General features: G+C 37.2%; 3 protein-coding genes and 21 non-coding genes across 27 annotated transcripts in view; 15 read left to right on the top strand and 9 right to left on the bottom strand.

Moving 5' to 3' along the window:
• The window catches only part of EcR (Ecdysone receptor), a 125,325-nt gene extending 114,967 nt beyond the window's left edge, over positions 1–10,358 (bottom strand). For 2 of the 4 annotated variants that reach the window (XM_032437490.2, XM_032437493.2), the window contains exons 1-3: positions 10,034–10,358; positions 5,980–6,135; positions 398–447 (exon numbers count right to left, since the gene is read on the bottom strand). The gene's annotated coding sequence lies outside the window, so the exon portion shown is untranslated. The remainder of the gene's footprint in view (positions 1–397; positions 448–5,979; positions 6,136–10,033) is intronic. The other 2 variants (XM_032437491.2, XM_070210394.1) reach the window with 2 other exon arrangements.
• Positions 894–966, top strand: TRNAR-ACG (transfer RNA arginine (anticodon ACG)). The gene has a single exon. It is a non-coding gene; the product is annotated as a tRNA-Arg (tRNA).
• Positions 1,227–1,300, top strand: TRNAN-GUU (transfer RNA asparagine (anticodon GUU)). Its single transcript has one exon. It is a non-coding gene; the product is annotated as a tRNA-Asn (tRNA).
• TRNAE-CUC (transfer RNA glutamic acid (anticodon CUC)) lies at positions 1,814–1,885 on the bottom strand. The gene has a single exon. It is a non-coding gene; the product is annotated as a tRNA-Glu (tRNA).
• Positions 2,781–2,853, bottom strand: TRNAK-CUU (transfer RNA lysine (anticodon CUU)). The gene has a single exon. It is a non-coding gene; the product is annotated as a tRNA-Lys (tRNA).
• TRNAK-CUU (transfer RNA lysine (anticodon CUU)) lies at positions 3,516–3,588 on the top strand. The gene has a single exon. It is a non-coding gene; the product is annotated as a tRNA-Lys (tRNA).
• Positions 4,891–4,963, top strand: TRNAK-CUU (transfer RNA lysine (anticodon CUU)). The gene has a single exon. It is a non-coding gene; the product is annotated as a tRNA-Lys (tRNA).
• Positions 5,113–5,186, top strand: TRNAI-AAU (transfer RNA isoleucine (anticodon AAU)). The gene has a single exon. It is a non-coding gene; the product is annotated as a tRNA-Ile (tRNA).
• TRNAI-AAU (transfer RNA isoleucine (anticodon AAU)) lies at positions 5,371–5,444 on the bottom strand. The gene has a single exon. It is a non-coding gene; the product is annotated as a tRNA-Ile (tRNA).
• On the bottom strand, positions 5,679–5,752 carry TRNAI-AAU (transfer RNA isoleucine (anticodon AAU)). The gene has a single exon. It is a non-coding gene; the product is annotated as a tRNA-Ile (tRNA).
• On the bottom strand, positions 5,834–5,907 carry TRNAI-AAU (transfer RNA isoleucine (anticodon AAU)). Its single transcript has one exon. It is a non-coding gene; the product is annotated as a tRNA-Ile (tRNA).
• A 385-nt stretch (positions 10,359–10,743) lies between the features above and the next one.
• Positions 10,744–10,816, top strand: TRNAR-ACG (transfer RNA arginine (anticodon ACG)). Its single transcript has one exon. It is a non-coding gene; the product is annotated as a tRNA-Arg (tRNA).
• Positions 10,817–11,144: 328 nt separating this feature from the next.
• On the top strand, positions 11,145–11,216 carry TRNAE-UUC (transfer RNA glutamic acid (anticodon UUC)). The gene has a single exon. It is a non-coding gene; the product is annotated as a tRNA-Glu (tRNA).
• Positions 11,217–11,860: 644 nt separating this feature from the next.
• TRNAR-ACG (transfer RNA arginine (anticodon ACG)) lies at positions 11,861–11,933 on the bottom strand. Its single transcript has one exon. It is a non-coding gene; the product is annotated as a tRNA-Arg (tRNA).
• Positions 11,934–12,278: 345 nt separating this feature from the next.
• Positions 12,279–12,351, bottom strand: TRNAR-ACG (transfer RNA arginine (anticodon ACG)). The gene has a single exon. It is a non-coding gene; the product is annotated as a tRNA-Arg (tRNA).
• Positions 12,352–12,554: 203 nt separating this feature from the next.
• Positions 12,555–12,626, top strand: TRNAE-CUC (transfer RNA glutamic acid (anticodon CUC)). The gene has a single exon. It is a non-coding gene; the product is annotated as a tRNA-Glu (tRNA).
• Positions 12,627–13,001: 375 nt separating this feature from the next.
• Cyp6w1 (Cytochrome P450 6w1) lies at positions 13,002–15,257 on the top strand. Its single transcript, XM_002049154.4, has 3 exons — positions 13,002–13,503; positions 13,563–14,351; positions 14,840–15,257. The coding sequence occupies exons 1-3, from the start codon at positions 13,042–13,044 to the stop codon at positions 15,113–15,115; spliced, it is 1,527 nt and encodes a 508-aa protein (XP_002049190.1). The 5' UTR covers positions 13,002–13,041; the 3' UTR covers positions 15,116–15,257.
• Positions 15,258–17,131: 1,874 nt separating this feature from the next.
• On the top strand, positions 17,132–17,250 carry LOC6626243 (5S ribosomal RNA). Its single transcript, XR_048962.1, has one exon. It is a non-coding gene; the product is annotated as a 5S ribosomal RNA (ribosomal RNA).
• A 580-nt stretch (positions 17,251–17,830) lies between these two features.
• Positions 17,831–17,949, top strand: LOC6626244 (5S ribosomal RNA). The gene has a single exon (XR_048963.1). It is a non-coding gene; the product is annotated as a 5S ribosomal RNA (ribosomal RNA).
• Positions 17,950–19,753: 1,804 nt separating this feature from the next.
• Positions 19,754–19,872, top strand: LOC6626245 (5S ribosomal RNA). The gene has a single exon (XR_048964.1). It is a non-coding gene; the product is annotated as a 5S ribosomal RNA (ribosomal RNA).
• Positions 19,873–20,496: 624 nt separating this feature from the next.
• On the top strand, positions 20,497–20,615 carry LOC6626246 (5S ribosomal RNA). Its single transcript, XR_048965.1, has one exon. It is a non-coding gene; the product is annotated as a 5S ribosomal RNA (ribosomal RNA).
• A 927-nt stretch (positions 20,616–21,542) lies between these two features.
• TRNAK-CUU (transfer RNA lysine (anticodon CUU)) lies at positions 21,543–21,615 on the top strand. The gene has a single exon. It is a non-coding gene; the product is annotated as a tRNA-Lys (tRNA).
• Positions 21,616–21,713: 98 nt separating this feature from the next.
• On the bottom strand, positions 21,714–21,786 carry TRNAR-ACG (transfer RNA arginine (anticodon ACG)). The gene has a single exon. It is a non-coding gene; the product is annotated as a tRNA-Arg (tRNA).
• A 1,338-nt stretch (positions 21,787–23,124) lies between these two features.
• Positions 23,125–23,761, top strand: LOC6626249 (lectin subunit alpha). Its single transcript, XM_002049155.4, has 2 exons — positions 23,125–23,295; positions 23,364–23,761. Exons 1-2 carry the CDS (start codon positions 23,140–23,142, stop codon positions 23,694–23,696), a joined length of 489 nt encoding a protein of 162 aa, XP_002049191.3. The 5' UTR covers positions 23,125–23,139; the 3' UTR covers positions 23,697–23,761.
• Positions 23,762–24,853: the final 1,092 nt, after the last annotated feature.

Raw genomic sequence — 24,853 nt, 5'->3', positions numbered from 1 at the left:
TTGCATATTTTATGGCCAAGACAGGGGCACCGCATAATAGCGCCTGAAATCTGAAGTGGCACAAAGGAGTTGAGAGCTGGCGTGCCTTGGGCCCTGAGGCGGGTTAGAGAATTGTGTGAATAAACAGCTGTAGCACGCAATATATGCACATAAGAACTTGGCAAATTGTTGGTTTTAGAATTCGAAAATAAACTGTGAACAACACTTAACATACACAATATCTAAGTTGAACGTAGAGCTGGCCATAATACATGCCCTGCACAATAAATCACATGCATATAATAACAATGTTAACAAATATAACCAGCACAATTGCCATAACCAGATTTTGATTTAAAGAGCGCTTTTCCAGATTAATTATAAAGTTTAAGCTAAGTCCATTTATTTATTTACCTACCTCGGAATCAAAGCTGCGTTGTCCTTCAAGTTGTTCAATATTTAATTCAACTGCAAAAATAAGGAAATACAAATATATTAAAACCCATTAAAATATACAAGGTATATTAATGTAACTATTTAGCTTTGAAAATATAAATGAAGCCCCTTTCATCTGTAAATAAATATAAATATAAATTTACCATTGAAAACTAGTTTTTTCTTAAGTTTTGATAAAGTAGATTTGTAAAACTTATAGAAACAAAGACTCAACTTTGTCGGCGCCTCTGCAAATGACGTCAATATCTCGCTAAAATCACTGAACTTGCATAAATTATCGTAGTGTAAAAGTATTTTATGTGTAAATAGCAAAAAAAAAAACCAAATAAAATAAAAAATAAAAACAAACACAAGCAGCTGGAAACGAACTTAAAATTGAGCAAAAGAAAAAAACACAAAAGCTCAGAACATTTCCAAGCAGTTAGTGTAAAGCACATTAGAATTGTGGACGATCAGTCGGTCCTGTGGCGCAATGGATAACGCGTCTGACTACGGATCAGAAGATTCCAGGTTCGACTCCTGGCAGGATCGTTGTTTTTTCACCTTTCTTGTAAATTTGATTTTATTATTTTAAATTGGAAATGAGTGAATATTTATATTTAAATGTTATATTTTTGACGTTTTATATAAAACGGCTGCTTAAAATTATAAATATGTTAATACTCTTCGTAGTTCATTATTTTAGGCAACATATTGGGGCTTGTAATTTGGACTTACAAATTTTTATTACAATATAAAATATATGATATTTAGAAGTCTATATTTAGTATATAATCGACCCGTTTTCAACCGCCTCCGTGGCGCAATCGGTTAGCGCGTTCGGCTGTTAACCGAAAGGTTGGTGGTTCGAGTCCACCCGGGGGCGACTGCTACATTTTTGCCACCTTTTTGCCCGATCAGACTCTGTAACGAACTCTCCAAGGTCATTTATATAAAAGACTCGTCAGTCGGCCCTTTTGCACAGTTTACTGTTTCTGCTGTGCAGCAAGTTGTGGAGCCAGTTTTTTCTTTTCTTCATGCCTCTTGACCAGTTTATGCACTTGAAACTGGCTCCAGACATAATGCCAGACTTATCGCTCGATCGCCCATACAGCAACTTTTGCAATTGCTCAAAGGCATTTCGTCACGCGTGAAAAAAGGGGGGAACTGCGATTAAATGCATCAAGGGAAACGCACGAAATGGGGCGTTATCAGATGCAGCAGAACTCGAGGGAGCTCTTGAGTTGCGCATGTTAAGTTTTTTCATGGACTTAAATATTGTTGTTTATCAATATTTGGGTAGTTAAAAATAGATATTTATAAAAATATACATTCAAAAAAATAATAAAGAAAAATAATTAAATCCAAAAAATTACCCGATCTACTCAGTTTGGTATGCTTCCCATACCGGGAATTGAACCCGGGCCTTCCGGGTGAGAGCCGGATATCCTAACCACTAGACAATATGGGAGTTGACTTTAGGCTTCCCAAAGGCGAATTTGGCTGCCAGTGTTGTTAGGTATAGTATTTAATGTTGCAAAATACTTATAGCCAGTATTATTTTCAACTATATTTAGATAAAAAGCATTTGTATTATATTTTTGTTGGCCTCAGCCCACAGCTCGTGCGGTTGTTAAGTTGTGTATGGTAAAAGTATATGTATGTACATTTATATGGCTTACTTTTCCCTCTTTAAGCGACCCGTACACTTTAGTTTGCATTCATCAAAAATTTTGCAATGTTTGCGTTTTGTGTGTTGAGTTCGTTTAGTTTTTGGTTTTGATTTGCAGTGCATTAACCGCAATTTGCGTTGTCTAAACAAAAAAGTCCAAGTCCATATAGGAAATCTACATTTATATGCACACATATATGATATTACTTATTACGTATGTGTTGTTTATGGGGGTATTTTGTGTGTGTGTGTGTGTGTTGTTTTAAGGTTAAGTTCAGTCATTCGCCTCGTTTCATTTTATTTGCATGACAAACAAAAACGTTTTTCATATTTTTACTGTACGTTTCTCGTATATTTTGTTTTTGTTGTTGTTTGTCGTATTTACTGCTGCTGTTTATTTAGAGCTATGTTTTGCATTCAAATTTATGCATTTTCTAAACGTGCTTTTATTTACATTTGCTTTCTGTGCTGTATTTTAGGACGTCTGTGCAATCTACTAACCGGCTATCAATCGTTTTCCATTGATTCTCTCATTTCATTTCGATATTGTACATATTATTTTTTTTTCCTCTCCATATAGACATCAGTTTTGTTTTCACAAAACAATGCAGAGCTGTTGTAAGTGCACTTGCTCTGCTCACAAGGTTAAATTAAAAATAAAAATTAAAAAACAAAAAATAATCAAAAACGTATTCGCCCAACGTGGGGCTCGAACCCACGACCCTGAGATTAAGAGTCTCATGCTCTACCGACTGAGCTAGCCGGGCTTGATATTCATCTGTGATAAGTATCTGTAGCTGAATTCTATGCTAAGGATATGCCAAATATTTTACAGTTATTGATGTTTTTGGCAAACTTTCTTGATTTTTTCGTATTAACTAAATAAATGAATTAGTTTTTCAGATTTGAAGAAACTTAGTCAAATTCTTTAGGTTTTTCTATGCTGCTGATCCTGCAGAAATACCTCTGAACATAGCTCACATATCTGTATCAATAAAAGCTTTAACATTTTTGCTTTTTATAGCATTTGGTAGACACAAATGTATCAGGTTTATTCAGTATTCTCAAGGTTTCGTGAGTACAGGTGTGTATTATCAGTGACTTTTGTTACTACGCTGTGTACTTAAGTGACATAAATGTAAATTCCTCAACGTATTCAAACATATTGTGTATTGTCTTCCATTTATATATTTTTATAGTAACCGTGCTGTTTTTTTTTGTTCTGTTGTTTACCTACACAATTCTTATCCAAGATCTATGGCACCTTATTTATTTTTCTTTTTTACTTGGTAACCAAATTTCTTTTTCTTATTTGAGTAATCTTACTTCATTTCTATTCATTTCATTGTATTCATTTATATTTCATATACAAATTTATAGACAATTTTATGAAGTTCCATTTTCTGATCATTTCGACGCCTATTCAACAGCCCGGCTAGCTCAGTCGGTAGAGCATGAGACTCTTAATCTCAGGGTCGTGGGTTCGAGCCCCACGTTGGGCGAAAACAATTTTTTTTTTTTTTTTTAAATAAATTCTCTCCGAAATGCCAGTTACTTTTTGTTGCTTGTTTTTAATCAACAACATGTTTAGCTTATTTTGCGAACCTACCCTAACTTATTTGGCCTTGTCTGCCGCAGACGCTGCTGTTGTAGCCTGTGGCATACACAAACGAGAAAATAGCCATACAAGAGAGAGGGAGAGAGGAAGAGTATTTATGTAAGCATATGCGTATGTTTGGCTGTTGTGCATGGTATTATGCGTGTCAGTTCTAGACGGAGGTCGCGCTGAGTAGCCGACAACGACAATAAACACAAACAATTTGTCTGCACAAATAAGCTTTGCCTTTCATTTGCTTCATTTTGCCCTTTTATTTCGCGTTTACAATGAAAATAGAAGAGCATACAAATTTACTGGGAAATACACGGGTACAACTAAGCTAACTAACCAGATGAAAATTCGGAAGAGTCTTGCAATTTCATATACTTAAAGTCAATTTATAAAAAAAACCCGTTTTCATATATATATACAATTTTCTCTCCTAATAATCCAGTTTTTATTGTCGCATTTTAATTTTTCTTCTTTGATTTATATCATATTTTTAATTTAAACATTTATAGCTTGATTACATGCCCAACACATATGCCCGACTCTTCTGCACGTAGGGCATCCGAAAAGCCGTCTGCCAGGCTGATTATCTGCCTGCTGTCTGACCGTAAGTCCGCGTGTCCCGGTTGGGTCCGCCTCTCTTCGTTTCTTTTGGTCCCATTACGCCCCCTCCCCTCCCCACCTCACTCCCTTCACACACACACACGCAATGTCTGAGTCTGTTTTTCTATATGCATGCATGTATTTTGTTTTGTTTCCTTTCGCACATTGTTTCGTTTTAATATTTTATAGCAAATTACTTGGCCGACGGGGTGGCTGGTTGTCAGCTTGTGCTGTCATTCCTTTCCTCTCTCTCTCCCCCTCTCTATCTCTGCAGGCCAGCACACCCCCTCGATAGTCGGGTTTTAGATTCTGCATTGAGGTAGGCGCGTAATTTTATACATCGTTTCCATTAGGAAACAGTAAAATGCACCGCACAATGGGGGCCATCATGGAAACAATTACAAAGCCAGAACTTACTGGAGTCGAGGGGTCGGCAAGGAAAGGGGAAACCAGCTAATCAAGATTTCAATCTATTTGTGTAATACCAGACAAGCTCACCTATAAATAGAGTCGGCATCTTTAATGCTACACAACGTTGAAACGCAGAACTCCTACTTTATAGGGACATGCCGTGTAGGCTGCCGAAGTTCACAAGGCCCGGCTAGCTCAGTCGGTAGAGCATGAGACTCTTAATCTCAGGGTCGTGGGTTCGAGCCCCACGTTGGGCGAAAATTACTTTTTGTTTTTTTTTGGTATACATAAAATATATGTCTGTTGGTATATTATAGAAATATTTAAAATTTTCGAAAACATTTTAAAATATGTTAAATATGTTGGCCTGCGCTTAAGTACAACATTTAGCCACGTCCTGGCAGCTGGCCCATTAGCTCAGCTGGTTAGAGCGTCGTGCTAATAACGCGAAGGTCGCGGGTTCGATCCCCCCATGGGCCAAATTGCTTTTTTAATATTTTTTATATCATTTCCATATTTACATGCATGTAAATAACTTAAGTTTATATAGAAACATGAAAGTTTACAGCATTTACTTAGCAGTGCAGTTTAGCATTTGTTTTCATACATAGAGATTTTTAGTATATTATGCGCGATAATTTGAAAAAAATTGAAAAATATAAATTGGCCCATGGGGGGATCGAACCCGCGGCCTTCGCGTTATTAGCACGACGCTCTAACCAGCTGAGCTAATGGGCCCCGTTGTCTACCCATTCTTTTTGGTATTACTGAAGACCCGAATATAACGAATCAGTTAAAATAGGATATCAGGAGCACAAGCAATGAATATTATGCATCCACTTTATAGTGTCTAGTAATACGTGTACAGGTAAGCATAATTTACAGCATCAAATTTTCACTTTTGGTATATTTCGTTTAATATATGTAGTATTAGTATTTTATTTATAAATATTTATAAAAATAAAAACATCCTGGCCCATGGGGGGATCGAACCCGCGACCTTCGCGTTATTAGCACGACGCTCTAACCAGCTGAGCTAATGGGCCACCATGAAGCCATTTTGTTTGGAGGACCTTCATTAATACAAAAATTTATTTTTCATTTAAAAAAATATATAAAAAGGATTATGGCCCATGGGGGGATCGAACCCGCGACCTTCGCGTTATTAGCACGACGCTCTAACCAGCTGAGCTAATGGGCCGCATGATCAAAGTCAAAAGGCAGCCAAACTCAATATCTGGACAAACTAAATGATAACAAGTTGCAAACTTACCACTAAAAACCTTTGAATACTCTACGACTTGCAGTTAATTGCAGTGTAGCTTCTCAATATATCTACTTGAATTATGGCGTGCGCTTGCCCGCCAGAATGTTTTATAAATGATCCTTTAATAGTGTAATTAATTGACCGGGTCGATTGATTATGAATCTGCAATGAAATAGAGGCATAAATTTAGCTGAAAATTCACAGAAGAAATAAAATAAACGAAAATAAACAAAAATTGCATCAATGAAACCCAACGAAAACTAATGAAGAGATAAATATAAAAGAGCAGCAACAGCAACAACAACAACAAGAACGGCAAAAATTCGAGAAGCAGACTGAAAAATGTATGCCTCGTAGATACAAGCATATGAAATCAAGTGAAGTGAAGTGTGTGGAAGTAGAGCCGACGCAATAAATTTTCTGTGGTGTAGGTTAGGGCAAGCAGCGGGCGCACTGGCTCGCTCGCACACAGGCGCACAACGCCAGCTGACAGCAGAGACGATAGCGGCAGCGAGAGAGGGAGTAACAGAGGTAGAGAGCAAGAGTGAGAGCGAGAGAGAGAAACAGACAGACAGAAAGGCAGCTGCATGGCCGAGTGCACTAGCAGTGGCGCAGGCAGCGCTGCTGGCAGCAACAGTGACAGCGGCCGCGGCAGAGAGCTTCAATAGGCCGACGACGCGCCGCGACGGCAGCAACTTGCATTTTACAAGAATGAGCGTAGAAACTAGCAGACGGCGCAAAAATAAAGCAGTGTAAAGCAGCAGAGTGTATGTGTGTATGTGTGTGTGTGCGTGTGTGCACTGCTCTAAGGGTCGTTGGCGGCGGGCGGCAAGCAGAAACAGCCGACAGGCTGGCATGGCCCGATGTCAGGGGCATGAAGTTGCAATGAAAATGAAATTGCAAGCGGGAACCTAGACACAGCCCCGCAAATACATTAGTATGTATCTGATCTGTGTGTGCGTGTGCCTATGTGTGTGTGTGTATGTGTGCGTGTTATATTTAGTTACTTGTGTCTGGTTCTTACTGCATGCTTTGTGGCAATTTTAGATATGTATCTGCAAGATACATTCGCAAAAGCAGACAAACTTCTGGCCCAAGCACCATGCACAATTTTCTCTCCGTTGCGCTATTTTCGCTTTCAACGAAGCTGCAACAGCCCAAAATGGTTGACGCTTTTAATGCTCCAGACAAGTTTTTCGATTGAGCAGGTTAATGGGGCTCTCCAGATACATAGGGCTCAAATAAACATGTTTATCTGTTATACATCTTATATCTTATATACTTGGGTAGTCTAAGAAGGACAGTACAGTGAAAATCTTTTAAGCGGACACCTGTGTTTCCAGTTTTTTTTCTCACATATGCACATTGTGATCTTTCGTACTTGGATAGTCTAAGATTGAAGTAGTTTTTATACCATTAACATATTTCTGTATAAATGAGAGATGGAATTAAAAGAAAGTTGAACAACTTTTCTATTTTGTTTCCGAAAATCGTAAAGTTTTCTTTGATATATATGTACATAAATATTTCACCTAATATTGAAGTAGATTTTATATCTTTAACATATTTCTGTATAAATGAGAGATAAATAAAAAGGAAAGTTCGAAAACTTTTCAATTATGTTTCGGGAAATCATAAAATGTTCTATTATTTAGAAGTAGTTTTCTAATTAACCCATATTTCTTTATAAATGAGAGCTAAATAAAATAGTTTGTCCGACCATTTTTCGAGAAGCTGTAAAATATTGTTTGATTTGGAAGGAGTTTTCATTATTTTGATAAATGTTTCTCCCGGAATATTTATTATACAAGAAAGGATAGAGATGGTTGGGCTACAAAACTAATGTCTGAATTATGTCAAAATAGATTACGCCTCGCAAAGAGCACGTCAAAAGTTGGAGGGCTTTTGGAGATGTCTTAAAGAACTCTCCGTTAGGAAAGCTTTCTGCGTCATAATGATATCTTATTCCAAACATTAAGAGGAACACACTTTTAAATAGTATTCTGAAAAGCATTTAAAGTGCAGAAATGCTTTAAAAAGAAGGTATCCTTGGGATGCCCGAAGAGCTTAAACTTGACTTTTCTTTTTAAAAAAGCGCGAAATTTTCTTTTCTTTAGACAATTGGGAAAAAAAAATTAACTTAAAAAATTAATATCAGATATGCAGTATAAAGAAATTGTTTAATGCGTTTCTTAACCTTTGGGATAATATATATTACGCTTGTTCTTCAACTGAAATTGACCGGAATCGCAAATCTGTAGTTTCTAGTGCCTGGGATCACATTGAGTTTTTATATTCATGTGTTTTTCATTCAATATATATGGATTTCTGTGTATGAAATTCGATTTACTCTATTCAATCAATCTACTTATCCCTATAAGTTATGCCACTTGACATACATTTACATATATATTCACATACATACATAGATACTACAATTTTATATAAAAAATCCTAACACAACAAGAGGCAAACTTTAATCATACGGCAAACACAGCTTGTTTCTGATTTGCTTCAAGTTGAAATTGTTAGTGAAAAAACCAGTGAAAAACTGCCCCGTGGAAGTTGAAGATCTTTCATAGTGCAAACTTTTCCTATTCTTCTATTCTTCGTAATTATTAAAAAATACATTAAACTATTATGAAACTTATGAAAGCCTTAAAAAAAACTATTTTTAAAAATGAGTTTCTAGCTATTTTTTTTAACTCTCTTTCAGAGCATTTTGTGTGATAATTGAAATTTGATAAGCTTGGTTTCAACTAGATTTAATTTGGATCAAAGAATTATATAAAAATATTATGAATAAAAATCTATATATATGTATATAAGTCCATATATAAGCTGCTCTAGGGTATTAATGCTTTGAAAAACAAGTTTTTGCTGTTGTTTTATTTTTTCCGTTTTTTTTTTTTTTTTACCGAGCACCGGAAGAGTTCTGCATGTAAATGTGTTGGAGGAAGTTTTCTGCTTAACTTTTCTGCTGTTGAAGTACAAAACTTAAAAATATGTGCAAGTATGTAAGGTGTATGTAATTTAAAATATGGCAATTTTGCAGTGTTTGGTATGTAGGTGTGCAAGGGATGGTGGGAGAGAGGGGAGGAAGGGGCGGCACACAATGCTAGACATCAAGATATGTATGTACAGACGGCGGTCGCTGTCGTTTGTGGGCCGGCACGTTTGTCAAAAGGGAAGTCAACAATTCTGCCACAGACTATTTTTATGTGCTACGGCGTTTTGTTGTGCGGCAGCAGGCAAAACAAGTCGCCAAACGAGTTAACGGCGGCCGGAGAGGCAAAGATGTAGATGCCGACTAAAAGAGTGACAGAGAGAGAGAGGGAGAGAGGGAGAGAGGGCGAGCGGTTGAGGCGGCGGCGGCAGCAGGTCGCTTGGCGCTTTTCGCTGCCAGTGTGGAGGCCTACAAACACACATACACACACACACACACATACACACGCACATGCACTCATACATGCACACATGCACACGTTTAGCGCCAAAGCAACAACAGCGTGACCGTCTCATAGACGCGGGCAGCGCGAGAGATCCACAGACACACACACACACACACACACACACACACACACACACAGCCAAATAAACATATCATAACATACACACATACAGCAGCCTGCATACATATGTAAATGGAGAAACGGCAGCTAAACAAACAGCAAAAACAACAACAACAACAACAACGAACGGCGTCTGCTTTAGCCCTAGCCCCAATCTTTGAGCTTTTCGCTTTTCGCTTTTACGCCTTGCTTCTCGTACTCATTCTTGTTCTTGTTCAATTTCGTTTCCATTCGTTTCGTTTCATTTGATTTGGTTTTTGGGCTTTGGCGCTGCTTGGCCGAGGCAGAAGCAGACGATGAAAACAAAAAAGTATGTGAAAAAGCAGAATAGGCAAAGGCAAAGAAGCGCCAGAATAAGTAGAAAAGAAGAAGAAGAAGCAGAAGCACCAGCTCGTATACATTTTGACAGCTGCGTAAGGGAAGGGGAGGGGGGGGGGGGGGGGAACGTGGTGCACAGGCTGTATTGTCGGCATTTTAGCTGCACTCACCGTAATAACTGCATCTACTTACATTTATAACTCACATTTGCATTAATTATTATTTTTGATTTATTATTGCACACGCACTCACAATACACAGTATAAGCACACACACACACACACGCACTCTTTTCTACTCTTCTCTATTTGTTATAAACAATTTGTTGTATGTATGTATTTCTTTTATATTTTGTTGCTCAGAGATTCTTCTTTTATTTTATTTATGTTTCGCACTTGCTTACGTCGCGCGCACGTACAACTTTTTAGCGTCCGTTATACGTCGTTTACATTTGCGTTGCCACTGAACTGCACACTGTGAGCGCCAATGAGAGACTGAAACGAATATTTGTGCTCGACGCCAGCAACTGCGGCCTCTGCTGCAGACGCTGCGACATCGCTGTGGCGACTGCGGGAGAGCAACTGCGCTGCCACGGGGGGCGCGTTTAATTAACATGTATTTGCTCGTAGAGTAATATGTGAGCGTTATGAATAAAAGATTAATGAATTAATATAGTTACCCATATATATATATATATATATATATATATAAATATATATACATATTAATACATATATTTATTGTTTTGTTGCGCCCCATTAGGTAGGCACCTCTGGTTGCCACTGCTTGTTTAAACTGCTTATGGCGCTACTTTAATTGAACACGTACATTTTGCTCTGCTTTAGTTGAATATGGCTTTTACGCTGCTTGTTTGGTATCGGGTCCTGTGGCGCAATGGATAACGCGTCTGACTACGGATCAGAAGATTCCAGGTTCGACTCCTGGCAGGATCGATTTTTTTTTCTTTCTGTTTTATTGATCTATAATAATTTAATAATATTCTAAATATAACTAAATAAGAAAATTTACTTCATATGATTGAAAAAGTAAAGTACAACATGTTATAAACGAAGATTTTATTTAAATATACACTCAACAAAAGATCCACTTAATATACTTTTATCGGAAGTATTTTTGCAGAGATTTGTTTTTGTTTATTTTTTACGCGAGTAAAACTTAATATAAAAATCCAAAATTAAGTGAATATTTTATGCATTTCAATATAATGATGCGGACAAATGGAAACAATATATGGTGATATTTGCTTAACCAACCACCGCCTCCCATATGGTCTAGTGGCTAGGATATCTGGCTTTCACCCAGAAGGCCCGGGTTCGATTCCCGGTATGGGAAGTTACTTTTTAAATTTATTTTTTCATTTCAAATACCAAAGGAAAACGCATCGATTACAGATCTATATCAACGTGCATAAAAATATGAGTTCTCCAGCTAATATTCTTTTATCCGATTTACGCACTGCATTTGCCTCGCAGACAATTGCAAACAGCACAAATGCGTTGCACATTCTTCGATTACAACTTTCTCCTATTATGCAAATCACAGCGGATAAAAACTCATTTGCACAGACACGCAAGCCTTCAAAGGGGATCATTTCGATGTCACCTTAAATGTCCTTGGCGTGCAATTGTACACACATCTGGTGTTTCCTCATATCCTCCACGCCCCATTCTGAAAAACTTTCGACGTTTCCGCTGTTTAGCATAAAGCGACACATAATCCACAAACTCCACACGACGCCACTTGATTTGCTTTTAGCCACCGCAGCAACTGCACTTTGTCATTGAGAGCTGCTTTTCCTGCTACTGGGCAAAATCCCTATTCAAGTGCATCATACTTGATGCAAGAAAATTAAGTAGCATTTGTTGCACGTATCCACTTTCAATAAACTTGTGACACGTACTGTACATTTAAAAAGTCTTAAGGTTCCGTGGTAAGTGAACAATTCTCAAAAAGTTTCTAAAAAGTAAAAAGAAATCCGATCCTGCCAGGAGTCGAACCTGGAATCTTCTGATCCGTAGTCAGACGCGTTATCCATTGCGCCACAGGACCGATGTGGCACTTTAGCCAAAAGCTTAATAAGAAGCGTAAGATTTAAAGAGTGAAGCTTTTATAATTAAATTATGTTATTGTGAAGTACAATATGACAATTCTAGATGTATGTTTCCACATACTATTATGAGTATTCAAAGGTTTACTTACAAATGCGGGCAAATGTAATATATAAGAAAAATTCCGTGTATTTCCATTGAGTACCCGTTATGCAAAGCCGACTTGAAAATATGATACACAACATATGATACATACATTAATATACTTTTAGTGGATTTAGTGTTTTTAGTACAAAAAATTATTTATATTAAAGTGAATTATTAAGAAATAATTAAACAAAATAAACGATCCTGCCAGGAGTCGAACCTGGAATCTTCTGATCCGTAGTCAGACGCGTTATCCATTGCGCCACAGGACCACACGGTGTGTTTATGTCATAATAGCTTTAACAGCGCCTACCAATGACGCATTGATGTCTATAACTGCATTACCGACAACATACAAGCAGTTAACTGACGAATAGTTGAACACGCAGATGAAAACTGCTTTGAATTAATACACATTTAATTCTCTTAAAATTCTTGTACGCTTAAGTTAAACTTTGCCAATGCGTTGGTCATCTCCCATATTGTCTAGTGGTTAGGATATCCGGCTCTCACCCGGAAGGCCCGGGTTCAATTCCCGGTATGGGAAGCAGATTTGGCGTTATTTTTTAATTTTCTTACGCTTATTTTTTAACTTTGTAGCTGTTGATTCTGTATTGTTAAGCATAAATTGGTTTTCAATTATTAATTTTAGGTTAGATATTAGAAATTTAAATTGTCCCGGACAGAATGGCAGAAAGACCTGTACATATTGCGTCGGCTTTTAATGCAAATCTCGATTTTGAAAGCTTTGTTTTGTTCGCGGCAGAAAAACACGAGTGTATATTTTGTCTAGTCATCGAGTGTAGGCAAATTTACTTGCCCGCCATGTTCGCAAAGTGTGTTATCAAACGGAAAATAAACCAAGTTAGAATGACTAGACGATTGTCGTGTTCTCGTGGAAATAAAAGCTTTAGCAAGAGCAATGCCCAAAACAGTGGCTGCATGTAGCCGAAGCCTTAAACATGTCTACAGAGCTGTTACTACTGATCGCCACATTGGCGATCGTTTTCTATATATGGCAGCGACGCGCCTACAGCTACTGGCTGCGATCGGGCGTAAAGCAAATCGAACCGTCGCCAATATTTGGAAATGCCCGCAGTATACTTACCGGCCGAGTAGCGTTCTTTGAGCAGATTCGTATGCTGCACACGGCGAAAGGTTTTGAAAATGAGCCGTTTGTCGGGGTGTATCTACTGCATCGTCCAGCTTTAATCATTAGAGATCTGGATCTGATTAAAACGGTGATGATCAAGAAATTTAGCTACTTTGCAAATCGTGCGCTACAAACCGATCCGCATCGCGATCCGCTGGGCAACAACAATCTGTTCTTTGTACGCAATCCTGACTGGAAGGAGTTGCGCAATAAAATCTCGCCCGTGTTCACCAGCGGCAAGATCAAGCAAATGTATCCATTGATGTTGGAGGTGAGTGCCAGAGGCTTAATTTTTTGCGATCTGAAATTCATTTAAATTATGAACCGCAGATCGGCAAGAATCTTGAAGCGAATCTGGCAGAACTACCCGCTGATTCTCTGATAAGTATTAAAAGTATTTGCGCGCGTTTCACCACGGATCTTATAGCGACCACCGCATTTGGACTGAAGGCCAATGCACTGGGCGATATAAAGAGCGAATTTTATAAATACAACAAGTCCATTTTCGACATAAACTTTAGGCGCGGCATCGACTTTACCATTATCTTTATGCTGCCCATGTTGGCATCGTTGGCCCGCGTTACGGTCTTCTCCAAGCAAGCCTCCAATTTCATGCGCCGCAGCATCAGCTATGTTCTGGCAGAACGCGAGAAATCGGGTGTGCGACGCAACGATCTGATTGACATATTGCTGACGATGAAGCGAGAGGCTGCTGCCCAGCCCGATAAGAAAGATAATAGAGCCAAGGAACTGGACTATCTTGTGGCACAGGCAGCAATCTTTCAGACCGCGGGCTACGAGACCAGCGCCTCGACCATGACCATGACGCTGTTCGAGTTCGCCCATCATCCTGAGATACAGGAGCGTTTGCGTCGGGAAATAAATGATTACTTTGGTTCAGAGGATCACATTGATTACGATCGCATTCAGGAGATGCCCTATCTGACTCAGGTGGTGAATGAAACGCTACGCAAGTATCCCATTGTTGGTTATGCCGAACGTGAATGCACACAGCCCGCGACTGGGGAACGCTTTACTCTGGCACCCTACTCCGATCTGGAACTGCCCAGTGGCCTACCGATCTATATTTCCAGCATAGGCATACATCGTGATGAGCAGGTCAGTTAAGCTCTTGTTAAAGCTCTTTTATACCAATGAAAACTGTTTAAGACCGGGTTAAGTCCCATTTCTAACTTGAAATCGATTAAGCCTGGTTTGAAATGGCTGTAAAACTGTTTTTATACTGTTTAAAACCTGTTTTAAGTGGTTTTGAAACCCCCTTTTGAAACAATTTTAAGCCTGCCTCAAACATGTTTTTAATTTATTCAAACAAACCTCAAACAAACCTTTAAAACTTTTCAAAAACTGTTTAAAACAGGCCTTAATTTGTAACCCAAATTGGATTTCGCGCCAGTTGTAATACTTTTTATAACCTAATTTAAAATAGTTTTAATCTGTTTGAAACCTAATTTAAACCTGCTTTGAACCTGTTTAAGACTGCTTCTAAATCTGTTTTAAACTCCATTTAAACGTCTTTTAACCCTCTTTTGTGCCTCCTTTAAACCTATTTTAAACCTCTTTTTAATCTCGCTTATACACGTTTTCAGTACTGGCCGGAACCGGAAAAATATAATCCGGACCGTTTTGCGCCCGAGAACCGTGATTCTCTAAACATGGATGCGTATATGCCCTTTGGCATTGGGCCACGCAATTGCATTGGGATGCGTCTTGGTCTATTGCAGGCCAAATTGGGTCTGGTTCATTTACTGCGCAATTATCGGGTGGTCAAGTGCGACAAAACCCCCAAGACTATTCGATTTGCCAATTTTAGTGCTGTGATCACACCAAAGGATGAAATCTTTCTAAAACTACAGCGTGCTTAGACTGGAAGAGACTACAGTTGAAGTCCACAACGAGCCTCAGTTCAAGCCAAATAAAAGTGTAAATATTGCTTAGAATTTGCAAAACCCTCCACCAAATATGAGCATAAACTTAACAATAAAATTGTTAAAAATATCAACTTGAGCAACTTTCGGATTTTAAAAATTAAAAATAAGAAGTTTGTTAATTGTCTAAAATATCTACGTAATTCATTGTATATGTATATATATTTGTTAAAGCTTATTGATGATTATATTAAAATGTTTTAAAAAAAAATGTATATATGTGGCTTTAAAATTTGTTGACAAAGAGCAGAAAATATCTTGACCAATAAACAGCGAGGAGATGAAAAAGTACTCGAAAAACATGCTCTAAAAGATAAATGGTATATGGTATATAGGCATATGTAGGAGATCGGGGCAAAACTATATTCGACGCAATTGCATATGGTTTAAATTGAGCTTTAATGAAATTTCATTCAAATACATGTGTTTTAAGTAAATGTCTACTGCCATTAAAAAGCTGCCCACTTATTTGCATAACTTGTACAAATAATTGTTTTATATATGCTATATAAATATATATAGCTTTCATATCGCGTGCGCCTAACAAGCCGTAAGGTTTTATTAGCTTTTAATTAATGATAAGTGCACAGTTTAATCTCAGTTGTTATGCTACACTCGGCGAAAAAACATGTTCTAAATTCTATAATATACAATATTATAATATTTCTCATTGTTAACAACAAGTTAAATATTTTTAAAATTCACTGTAAATATTAATTTAAGAATTCGGGGATTAAAGACACATATTGAAAATATATAAGATAATTGCTTGGAAAAATATATCTACCGAAACATTATTTTTAAATTTCAGAATAATTAAAAACAAAAAAATTGTTGAATTGGATTATTTTCAAGCTATGATATATCTTTATATCTTCTATTCAAGAATTTGGGGGTTACATTTAAATTTCCTACATTGAAGAATTTAAATATTAAAGACAGAAGTTCTTAATTTTAAGAATAAAAGCTAAAGGCTAAGTAAGATTAAGTTTCGCTAGTTTTATAAAAGGTTTCTTTTGTTTTGTGTACACAATTTTTCTGAGTGCACAAGGCACATGGCAAATATTGCAAGGCAGATTACTTAATCAATCAAATGCGTTCAATGACTGGCCAAACAATTGGATTTACTTCAACATTTCTGCTATTTAACCTTGCCCCCGCCTCAACCCACAACCAAAGGCAAGCCAGTTGTGGCGACTCGTGCATGACATGCCAAGGATGCCCCGTGGACAATTATCCTTCAGCTAAGCTGCTGGCAACCTCGAGGAGTAGCAAATGTCTCATAATGGGGCAGGGGCAACACTTGCTTGCAACAATTGCGGTTGCCGCAAAAAAGTTTTTGCTCAACAAAATGACGCTGTAAAATACATTCCCGGCAACAGCTGTGAGTCCTTGTAATATCCATGTACCGACTTTGTTGTAGCAAGTTGTTGTTGTTGTTGCTTTATTACACACACTGAAGCTGGAGCACTTAACGCACTTAATACAATTGTCAATTTACCCAGCGCAATGTCGCAGAAGCGCTTAAAAAGCGGGACGAGTACGATCCAAGTGTGGGGGCACTCAGTTGCATCTTAACCACGTAATGCGCCTCATAACGTGGCTAATTACAAATGCATCTCACTCGTATCATTAGCTACTTTGTAATGTGTCTAACAGAACACATATTTAGCATGCAAAAAGGTGTCTTTTGGTTTTAATAAATATCATTTGCGTAGCCTAATTATATTGCGAGTACTTATTAAACTCTAGCGTGACATCGACTCATTAAATCAAGAGATAAGAGTGTTCAGATTATTAATATTGTTTTTTTCTTATTTCCTTTGGCATGGGCGGAATGTTTATAGAAAGATTATCGCAAATCATTTAATTTGTATTTCTCTTCTCTTCAAATTCTCAATTGACTATTCTTGAGTTTCAGATATATATTCATGCTTTAGTCACTCGCCTTTCGCCAACGACCATACCACGCTGAATACATCGGTTCTCGTCCGATCACCGAAATTAAGCAGCGTCGGGCGCGGTTAGTACTTAGATGGGGGACCGCTTGGGAACACCGCGTGTTGTTGGCATCGGTTAACAACCATTTTTTTATAAATCGATAGCTGCAATAAATTTCACTTTTTTCTTTAATTTTAAGTATATACTGAAAATACATAAGCTTTTTGATTAAAATGTTTTGCTTCGGCCTTTAATTGATTTGTAGGTAGACATAGCTTATGGATATTATTAGTTAAAAGTATATATAATGATAGTTTTATTCAACGATTAGTGCCCAATTGGTTCCTAACAAGCCTCGAACCCTTACAACTTAAATAATTCAAGAAATAGTTATACATTTTTGAGTCATACACATTTTAACGGGAATCCGCACAATATTCCATTCGTTAGTAAACATACAATTGTAATGCGAGAAAAATCAATGTCACAATTTTAACACAATAAATTTGTCCAAGCGATAATAATATTAAAATTATATTCTTTCTCGCATAAGAGCTATATAAATGTAGCTATGCTATGCATTAGTCGGGAAGTTGTGTTAACTTTACACTCAATTAATTCGAGCATTTATACCAAAGACGAATATAAAAATTCCCAGTTGCTCATTCTCGAATTGTAGATACATATTCACGCTTAAGTCCCTCGTCTTTCGCCAACGACCATACCACGCTGAATACATCGGTTCTCGTCCGATCACCGAAATTAAGCAGCGTCGGGCGCGGTTAGTACTTAGATGGGGGACCGCTTGGGAACACCGCGTGTTGTTGGCATTGGTTGACAACCGCTATTTTTTTGATATCTCGGAAAAATCGAGCTTATTCAATTAATCTTTATGGATTATTTTGTCTCTTAAGTATTTTATTTATGTAAAATTTTGTGTTGGCTGGCTAAAAGTCCGGGTTTGTTACAATATACAGTTAATAAAAACCATTTCTTGATGTGAAAGCTTTTCAAGCTAAGACTGTTTGTTTCTTCTCTTCCTTTAGTTTTCCCCAAGTTGTTCTTTAGTTTCTATCTTTTCATTTTTTTTTTGACAATATTTGCCTTGTGCATTTTGCAACTTTCGTAACGACATCAAAATCAACGTGAAAAAATGTGAAATGACATAAAATTAAATGATATACTGCATTTAAGCCAATTTACAGTTGACTTGTTTTCACGTGGGGTGTGGTTGGTCGGATGGGGGATTGGGGAGGAGCTGCAACTCAAGCGTACGCAACAGCTTGCAATGACTTTGCACTGACCTTGTCGGGCGAAAGGGCCGCAACTGCAGAAACCAAATACGAAATACGAAATCCATTTCCCGATTCAACTTATTCTCCCCATGTGCTATTGAAAACTGCGTGTAAGTCGCACGCGATATAGATACCCATTACCAATGGCAAGCTATAAAAGGGGTATGATATACTTGTGCACAGGTTCTTAGGTATATGAAGTAAATATTTCAAAATGATTTGTATTTCTACTAACATTTATGTATTTTTTTTATTTTTTTTTATATTTTATTTACCAGCTTTAAATCCTTATTTATATATATTTATTATTTGACTGCCTTTTATTGGAGTCTTCCAGTATACTAAGAGGTAACTCCTAGTCGATGCCTGTGGCAATTCTGTCTATTTAGTATCTAGCTTTTGTTACCTTCACGCATCTTTGGACTTATTCATTTTTATTGAATTGCATTGGCAATGCCATCGAACAACAAAATCCACTCAACGATAGCTACTTAAAGTTGTTGTAGTAAGTTTTTGGGTGCGGATGCGGCACCTGCAGCAAAATGCACATAACTGGACGGCTGGCCATTAGTTTTAATTAGCCCCACTGTGCACAGTGCATTTCATTCCGCTAGATTAGCCATCATAAAAGCAAAACTGCGACTGAAACTCAGATAAAGCTTCGCCTTGAGCAGAAATTGCATGCAAATTGACATAAAATTAATAAACACGCAAATTGCATCGTTTTTGGGTAAACTAAGGTAAGGGGGAGGAGTACAGTACAGTACAGTATGTGTTGGCGAGAGGGGGGGACAGCATTATTCTAATTAGCTGGAAACTTTACCCCAGAACCTTGTGCTACATCAAGAATTTGTTAATTAAACGGAGGGCGAGCCACGCTAATGTCTCCAGCTTTGACGGGACATTGACTAAGAACAAAAAAAAAATAATAACATAAAAGTGCGATAAAATCTTAATGAAACATTGGATTTTGTTGCACTGATTTGACAAAGTAACTTCTCAGGCGAGGGAACGCAGGGTCAGAGTTTTAATAATGCAAACTAAATGAGTGGCGATTGCTTAAGCAAAAGGGACGTCAGCTGGAGCCACTGATAAATGTTTTTCAATGAAATTATTTAGTTTCTATTTTGATGGGAATACAAATTTAACCTGCTTTTTATGCTATTCAATTAATTCTTCGATTAAATGAAGGAATTTAACACACCTAATATAATATTTGTATATTGAATAAATTCTTTAAAAAAGTAAAGCATTAGCTAATATTGTCGAATATTCAAAATTCACGTTTGCTTATTCCCGATTTCCAGATACATATTCACGCTTTAGTCAATCGTCTTTCGCCAACGACCATACCACGCTGAATACATCGGTTCTCGTCCGATCACCGAAATTAAGCAGCGTCGGGCGCGGTTAGTACTTAGATGGGGGACCGCTTGGGAACACCGCGTGTTGTTGGCATCGGTCAACAATCTTTTTTTTTATAAATAAATCAATAGCTGCAAAGAATTTTACTTTTTTCTTTAATTTTAAGTATATATATCTCTCAGCTTTTAAATCTTTTTGATTAAAAGGTTCTACTTCGGCCTTTAATATATTTTTACATAGACATAGCTTATGAAAATTATTAGTTATAAGTATATAAAATGATAGTTTTATTCAACGATTAGTGTGCTCAATTGGTTCCAAACAAGCCTTCAACTCTTAAAACTTACTTAAATAATTCAAGTAATAGCTATACATTTTTGAGTCATACACATTTTAACGGGAATCCGCACAATCTGCCATTCGTTAGTAAACATACAATTGTAATGCGAGAAAAATCAATGTCACAATTTTAACACAATAAGTTTGTGCAAACGATAATAATATTAAAATTATATTCCTTGGATTATATCGTTGCATTCAATATTATTCCTGTTATAAGAGCTACATAAATGTTGCTTTGGAATACATTAGTCGGGAAGTTCAGTTATTTGTACATTCAATAAATTCGAGCATTTATACCAAAGACGAATATAAAAATTCCCAGTTGCTCATTCTCGAATTGTAGATACATATTCACGCTTAAGTCCCTCGTCTTTCGCCAACGACCATACCACGCTGAATACATCGGTTCTCGTCCGATCACCGAAATTAAGCAGCGTCGGGCGCGGTTAGTACTTAGATGGGGGACCGCTTGGGAACACCGCGTGTTGTTGGCATCGGTCACAACTTTTTTAGTTTTATAAATAATTCTAACGGTTGTTCACTAATTTAACACGAATTGTTACCAGTACACCCTTCTAACTTATTTTGATTTTTTTTCTCGGAAAGTCCTGACGGGCAATTTGTAAAAGCCTTGTGCCTTGTAATTCTTTGCAGCCTTGTGCGGCAAGGCTAACTAGGGGCACGAAACAAATGGAATTAAACTGTATTAAGCATTGCTGGGGCCAGGAGCAATTGTGAGCATAAGATGAATTTCCACGCTATAAAATGAGAGCTAAGCATTGGCTTAGCCATTCACGACCTTCGTTTAACGTGCTGTGAAAATGGCCACCAGGCAGAATGACACCAACAGCCACAACTTCTGCTGGCCCAACCCCAGTTTCGCATAAATTAAGTGCAACCAGCAGCAACAGCAGCCATTGGCCCTTAGCCTTAGAGACCTCGCCCGAACCCGAGCCCCCGGACGCATGGCGTATCTATTCTGCGTGACTTTTGTTGTCAGTTTTAGTTCCCCTTTCCCAGCCATCCCTGCTGCTGTTGTCTTTGTTGATGCTGTCGTTCGCGTGCTTTGCTCTCAGTTTCCTGCTGCAGTAGCCAATTTAATTGCAATTTTTCCTGCACCCAGCGCCAAAGACAAATAACCAAAGCTAATAGATCATGTCATCTTGTCAACAAGTTTTACAATCTAATTGCGCACATTCAACAAGAGCGCACAGCCACGCTTAATTTGTGCTGCAAGTGAGGGAAAAAACATCATTTTTATACATATATACATTATATATAGATTTTTAAATTTTATACGGAACTCTGTTCAATTTATTTATAAGTATTTTTCTTTTTATGCTTATATTTATTTTTTTTTTTGTTTTTACTTACTCTCTGGGCTGAATCCTTGGATATGTTTGGTGATCACTTTGCCAAATGCCCGGCTAGCTCAGTCGGTAGAGCATGAGACTCTTAATCTCAGGGTCGTGGGTTCGAGCCCCACGTTGGGCGAGATATTATTTTTTATTTCATTCAATTTCATAAAATTAATTAGAATTCATTTGATTTATAAAAGATTTTTTAATGATGTAATGAAAAGAAAAAATTAACGATCCTGCCAGGAGTCGAACCTGGAATCTTCTGATCCGTAGTCAGACGCGTTATCCATTGCGCCACAGGACCGATGCGTAACGTGTTGCCAAATTATCGTCTTCTTTACTAAGAAACGTTTTACCTAATTTGTAAGAACAGTTTTTTGTATATTAAAAAAAAGAAGTCTTACGCATTACGAAGATCCATATGTTTACTAATACGATATGATAAAGTTTTTTATTGAAAGAATATAAAATATTTATGAATAAAATATAGAATAATTATGAATAGAATATATTATGTTTATAAATAGAATATTATAAAAAGTTATTAATGTATTGCAGTTAAAAACGTTTTTAATCTATAGTTTGATCTACAAACCATTGTTTTTATAAAATTAATTACAAATATTTAACACATATTTCTTAGTCCTTTTTACTTCTGAGTTTCTTTATAACTGTTCTAGAACTTTTTATTTAAATTATTTTTTCAAGGTCAACAATTTTGACAAAGGATATTTACAAATATTTTTTCTAGTTATCCTTTAAATATTAGATATAAGATATATAAGTTTTGAGAATTTTAGCTTTAAAGCTTGCAAACTTAACCGAAACACTTGCCCGCTGGCAAGACCTTGTAAACAAATAGTCGAGCAAGTAACTTTTATGCTGTCTTGCCAAATGCAAATGGCATGCCATTCAAAGAAACAGAAATCATATTATCCATACGCCCCGTACGCGTCATACAGCACGCACACACACACGCAGTTGCAGCAGCAGCAGCAATTTTTGATTTTATATCTTGTTGGAACCCTCGAAAGGGAAAAAACGCAGCGATCTGTGCTTGCACATTTCGTTCTTGTTGTCCAATCCCAAAGGGAGTCGTAAACACTTTGGCCAGCACGCAAAAAAATATATATATGTGAGTAGAAAAGGAAATGCACATCGAGCGGGGGCGAAAAGTTAGAGCCAAAAGAGGGTGCACCCTAATACACCAGCTATGGCAATTGCCAATCCTTGACCCGTCATAACAGCGCCCCTCTACACCTCCATCCACCCTCTCTCCTTTTCTGCTGCTGCTCTGACAGCACAGTTAAATGAGATATGCTTTTTACATTTTTTCGATAAATTTTGTGGCACCCCTGCTCTAAAGCACTGGGATAACATTATTAGCGCTGAATTTTTGCCATAAAAATGGCAAACGGATTTACGCAACGCTTAAAATTGAGATTTACTGTAAGCAAAATTTATGGCAAATGACATGAGAAAAAGGAAAAAATAACTAAAAATTGAAACCCCCGCAGTGAATGCAACAAATTTAAGGGACAAAAGTACTTAGATTTCAAGCTTATCAAATGACATTGATGAATGCACCAGGCAATTAGTTGCAACCACTCCGTTTGGCTCTATAAAAGGGCAGACAATGCATTGCACGTCTCACAAAATGAAGTCTCTAGGTCTCGGTCTACTCTGCTCCCTGCTGTGCACACTGGCATGGGCTCAAGAGCTGGAGCTACAAGCTGAAGGCATAGCAAATCAATTGCAACCGTTGCCTATTTTTTATCAAACGGAAGACTTCGCTATAGCGACAGCTTTGAAGGTAAGAAACAGTGAAGATAATGTGTGTTGATATAAGAATACAAAACTGAAATTTAAATCAATTTCTAGCTGAATTGGTTCCAAGCTGAAGCCGCCTGTGCTTCACTGGGCTGGACCCTGGTCAGTTTGGAGACCCAAGCCAAGCACAACAGTGTTTACAACTTTATGCTTAAGTCGGGCCAATTGAAATCTATCAACGAACCGGTTTGGACCTCCGGCACAAATCTGGCCAACACTAATAAATGGAGCTGGTTCACCACTGGTTCCGCATTCAAGTATCGCAATTTCCAAAATCCACCTCCTAATTTATATCGCTGCGCTGGCCTTCATGCTGTTACCGGTTACTGGATTCCTGAAGATTGCGGTTCGAGGCGTCACTTTGTGTGCGAGCCACGTTGCTAATGAAATACTTCCAAAATATCTATAATATATAATAATAAAGTTTTCTGATTGCAATAGAAATTAAATCTTTATTTAAATTAGAAAAAAAAAATCAAGCTCTCTTCATGCGCGTCACTAGATGCTTTTGTAAAGCTTTAAAAGCTACTCAAAGCTCAGAAACTTAAGCGTACATATACTGTTTTGCTTGCGGCGGGCTTTCCTGATTAGTAGCGCAGTGGGTAGACACAAATTTCGCTTGCGTCACAATGGGGTTCAAGTCGCAGCTGTACCTATTGTTTTTTATTGATTGAACTTTTTTTTGCCTCTGTAGAGGTATTCCAATTTGGATCATGCAATGCCTAACGCATCTCCGACCTCATAATGTATATGAATGTTATAGATCAAGATCAACCGTCCAGTTGATTTAACCGTGTCCTTCTGTCTGTCTGTCTGTTGCTATGCGAACTAGTCCCCAATATTAAAGTTATCATCTTGAAACTTTGGATAAGTCGGCAAAAAGTCGATAAGTCGTTTCTTGTATAAAAAAACCCTCCTTCTTGGTTTATCAGGATATCTTGACCATGCAAAATCATATACATTATAGTTACCCATTGAGCATTGAGTAATAATTTATTAATAATTTAATACTCAATGATAGTTACCATAGGAACGATCGGTTGAAAGGTAGGGATAGCTTGGTATATTTTAGGTTTACTGTGCTTCTTATATATATGCAAAATTTAATTAATATCGGGCAGCTATATCATATCAAATATCGAATATTCAGTTTTCATCAAACTCATCATTTACGAGCTTCACTATTCTCACATATATGTAAAATCATAGGGCAAATGTCTACAAGGGTTTCAAATATATATTAAATATATTTATTATGTTATATTTATATATTTTTATTATATTTATATATATATATATATATATATATATATATATATATATATAAATATATTATTGTGTTTTTTATTATTAGTATTATTGCCCTGGAATGTTTATCAAATAAAATATGGCATGCAATATGCAGAACATCTTTCTGAGCTCTTATAATATATATATAGTTTTGATGGGTTGCCATTAAAGCCCTTCAGCCTCCATAACTTTCTGGGCCTACATAAACGAATTTTATAAAGAACTATCTTTTCACTGCAGGCAGATAAAAG

Source organism: Drosophila virilis, chromosome 5, assembly GCF_030788295.1.
Source record: "Drosophila virilis strain 15010-1051.87 chromosome 5, Dvir_AGI_RSII-ME, whole genome shotgun sequence".
Lineage (NCBI taxonomy): Eukaryota > Metazoa > Arthropoda > Insecta > Diptera > Drosophilidae > Drosophila > Drosophila virilis.
Note: the sequence above shows the minus strand (reverse complement) of the source record. Positions and strands in the feature narration are given on the sequence as shown.

What these genes read in the sequence shown, in the direction of transcription:
- Cyp6w1 (XM_002049154.4), top strand. Translation starts at nt 13,042, where the DNA reads ATGTCTACAGAGCTGTTACTACTGATCGCCACATTGGCGATCGTTTTC. An exon ending in TGTATCCATTGATGTTGGAG is followed by an intron (nt 13,504 to 13,562) that starts GTGAGTGCCAGA and finishes TATGAACCGCAG; the next exon opens with ATCGGCAAGAATCTTGAAGC. An exon ending in GCATACATCGTGATGAGCAG is followed by an intron (nt 14,352 to 14,839) that starts GTCAGTTAAGCT and finishes ACACGTTTTCAG; the next exon opens with TACTGGCCGGAACCGGAAAA.
- LOC6626249 (XM_002049155.4), top strand. Translation starts at nt 23,140, where the DNA reads ATGAAGTCTCTAGGTCTCGGTCTACTCTGCTCCCTGCTGTGCACACTG. An exon ending in CTATAGCGACAGCTTTGAAG is followed by an intron (nt 23,296 to 23,363) that starts GTAAGAAACAGT and finishes ATCAATTTCTAG; the next exon opens with CTGAATTGGTTCCAAGCTGA.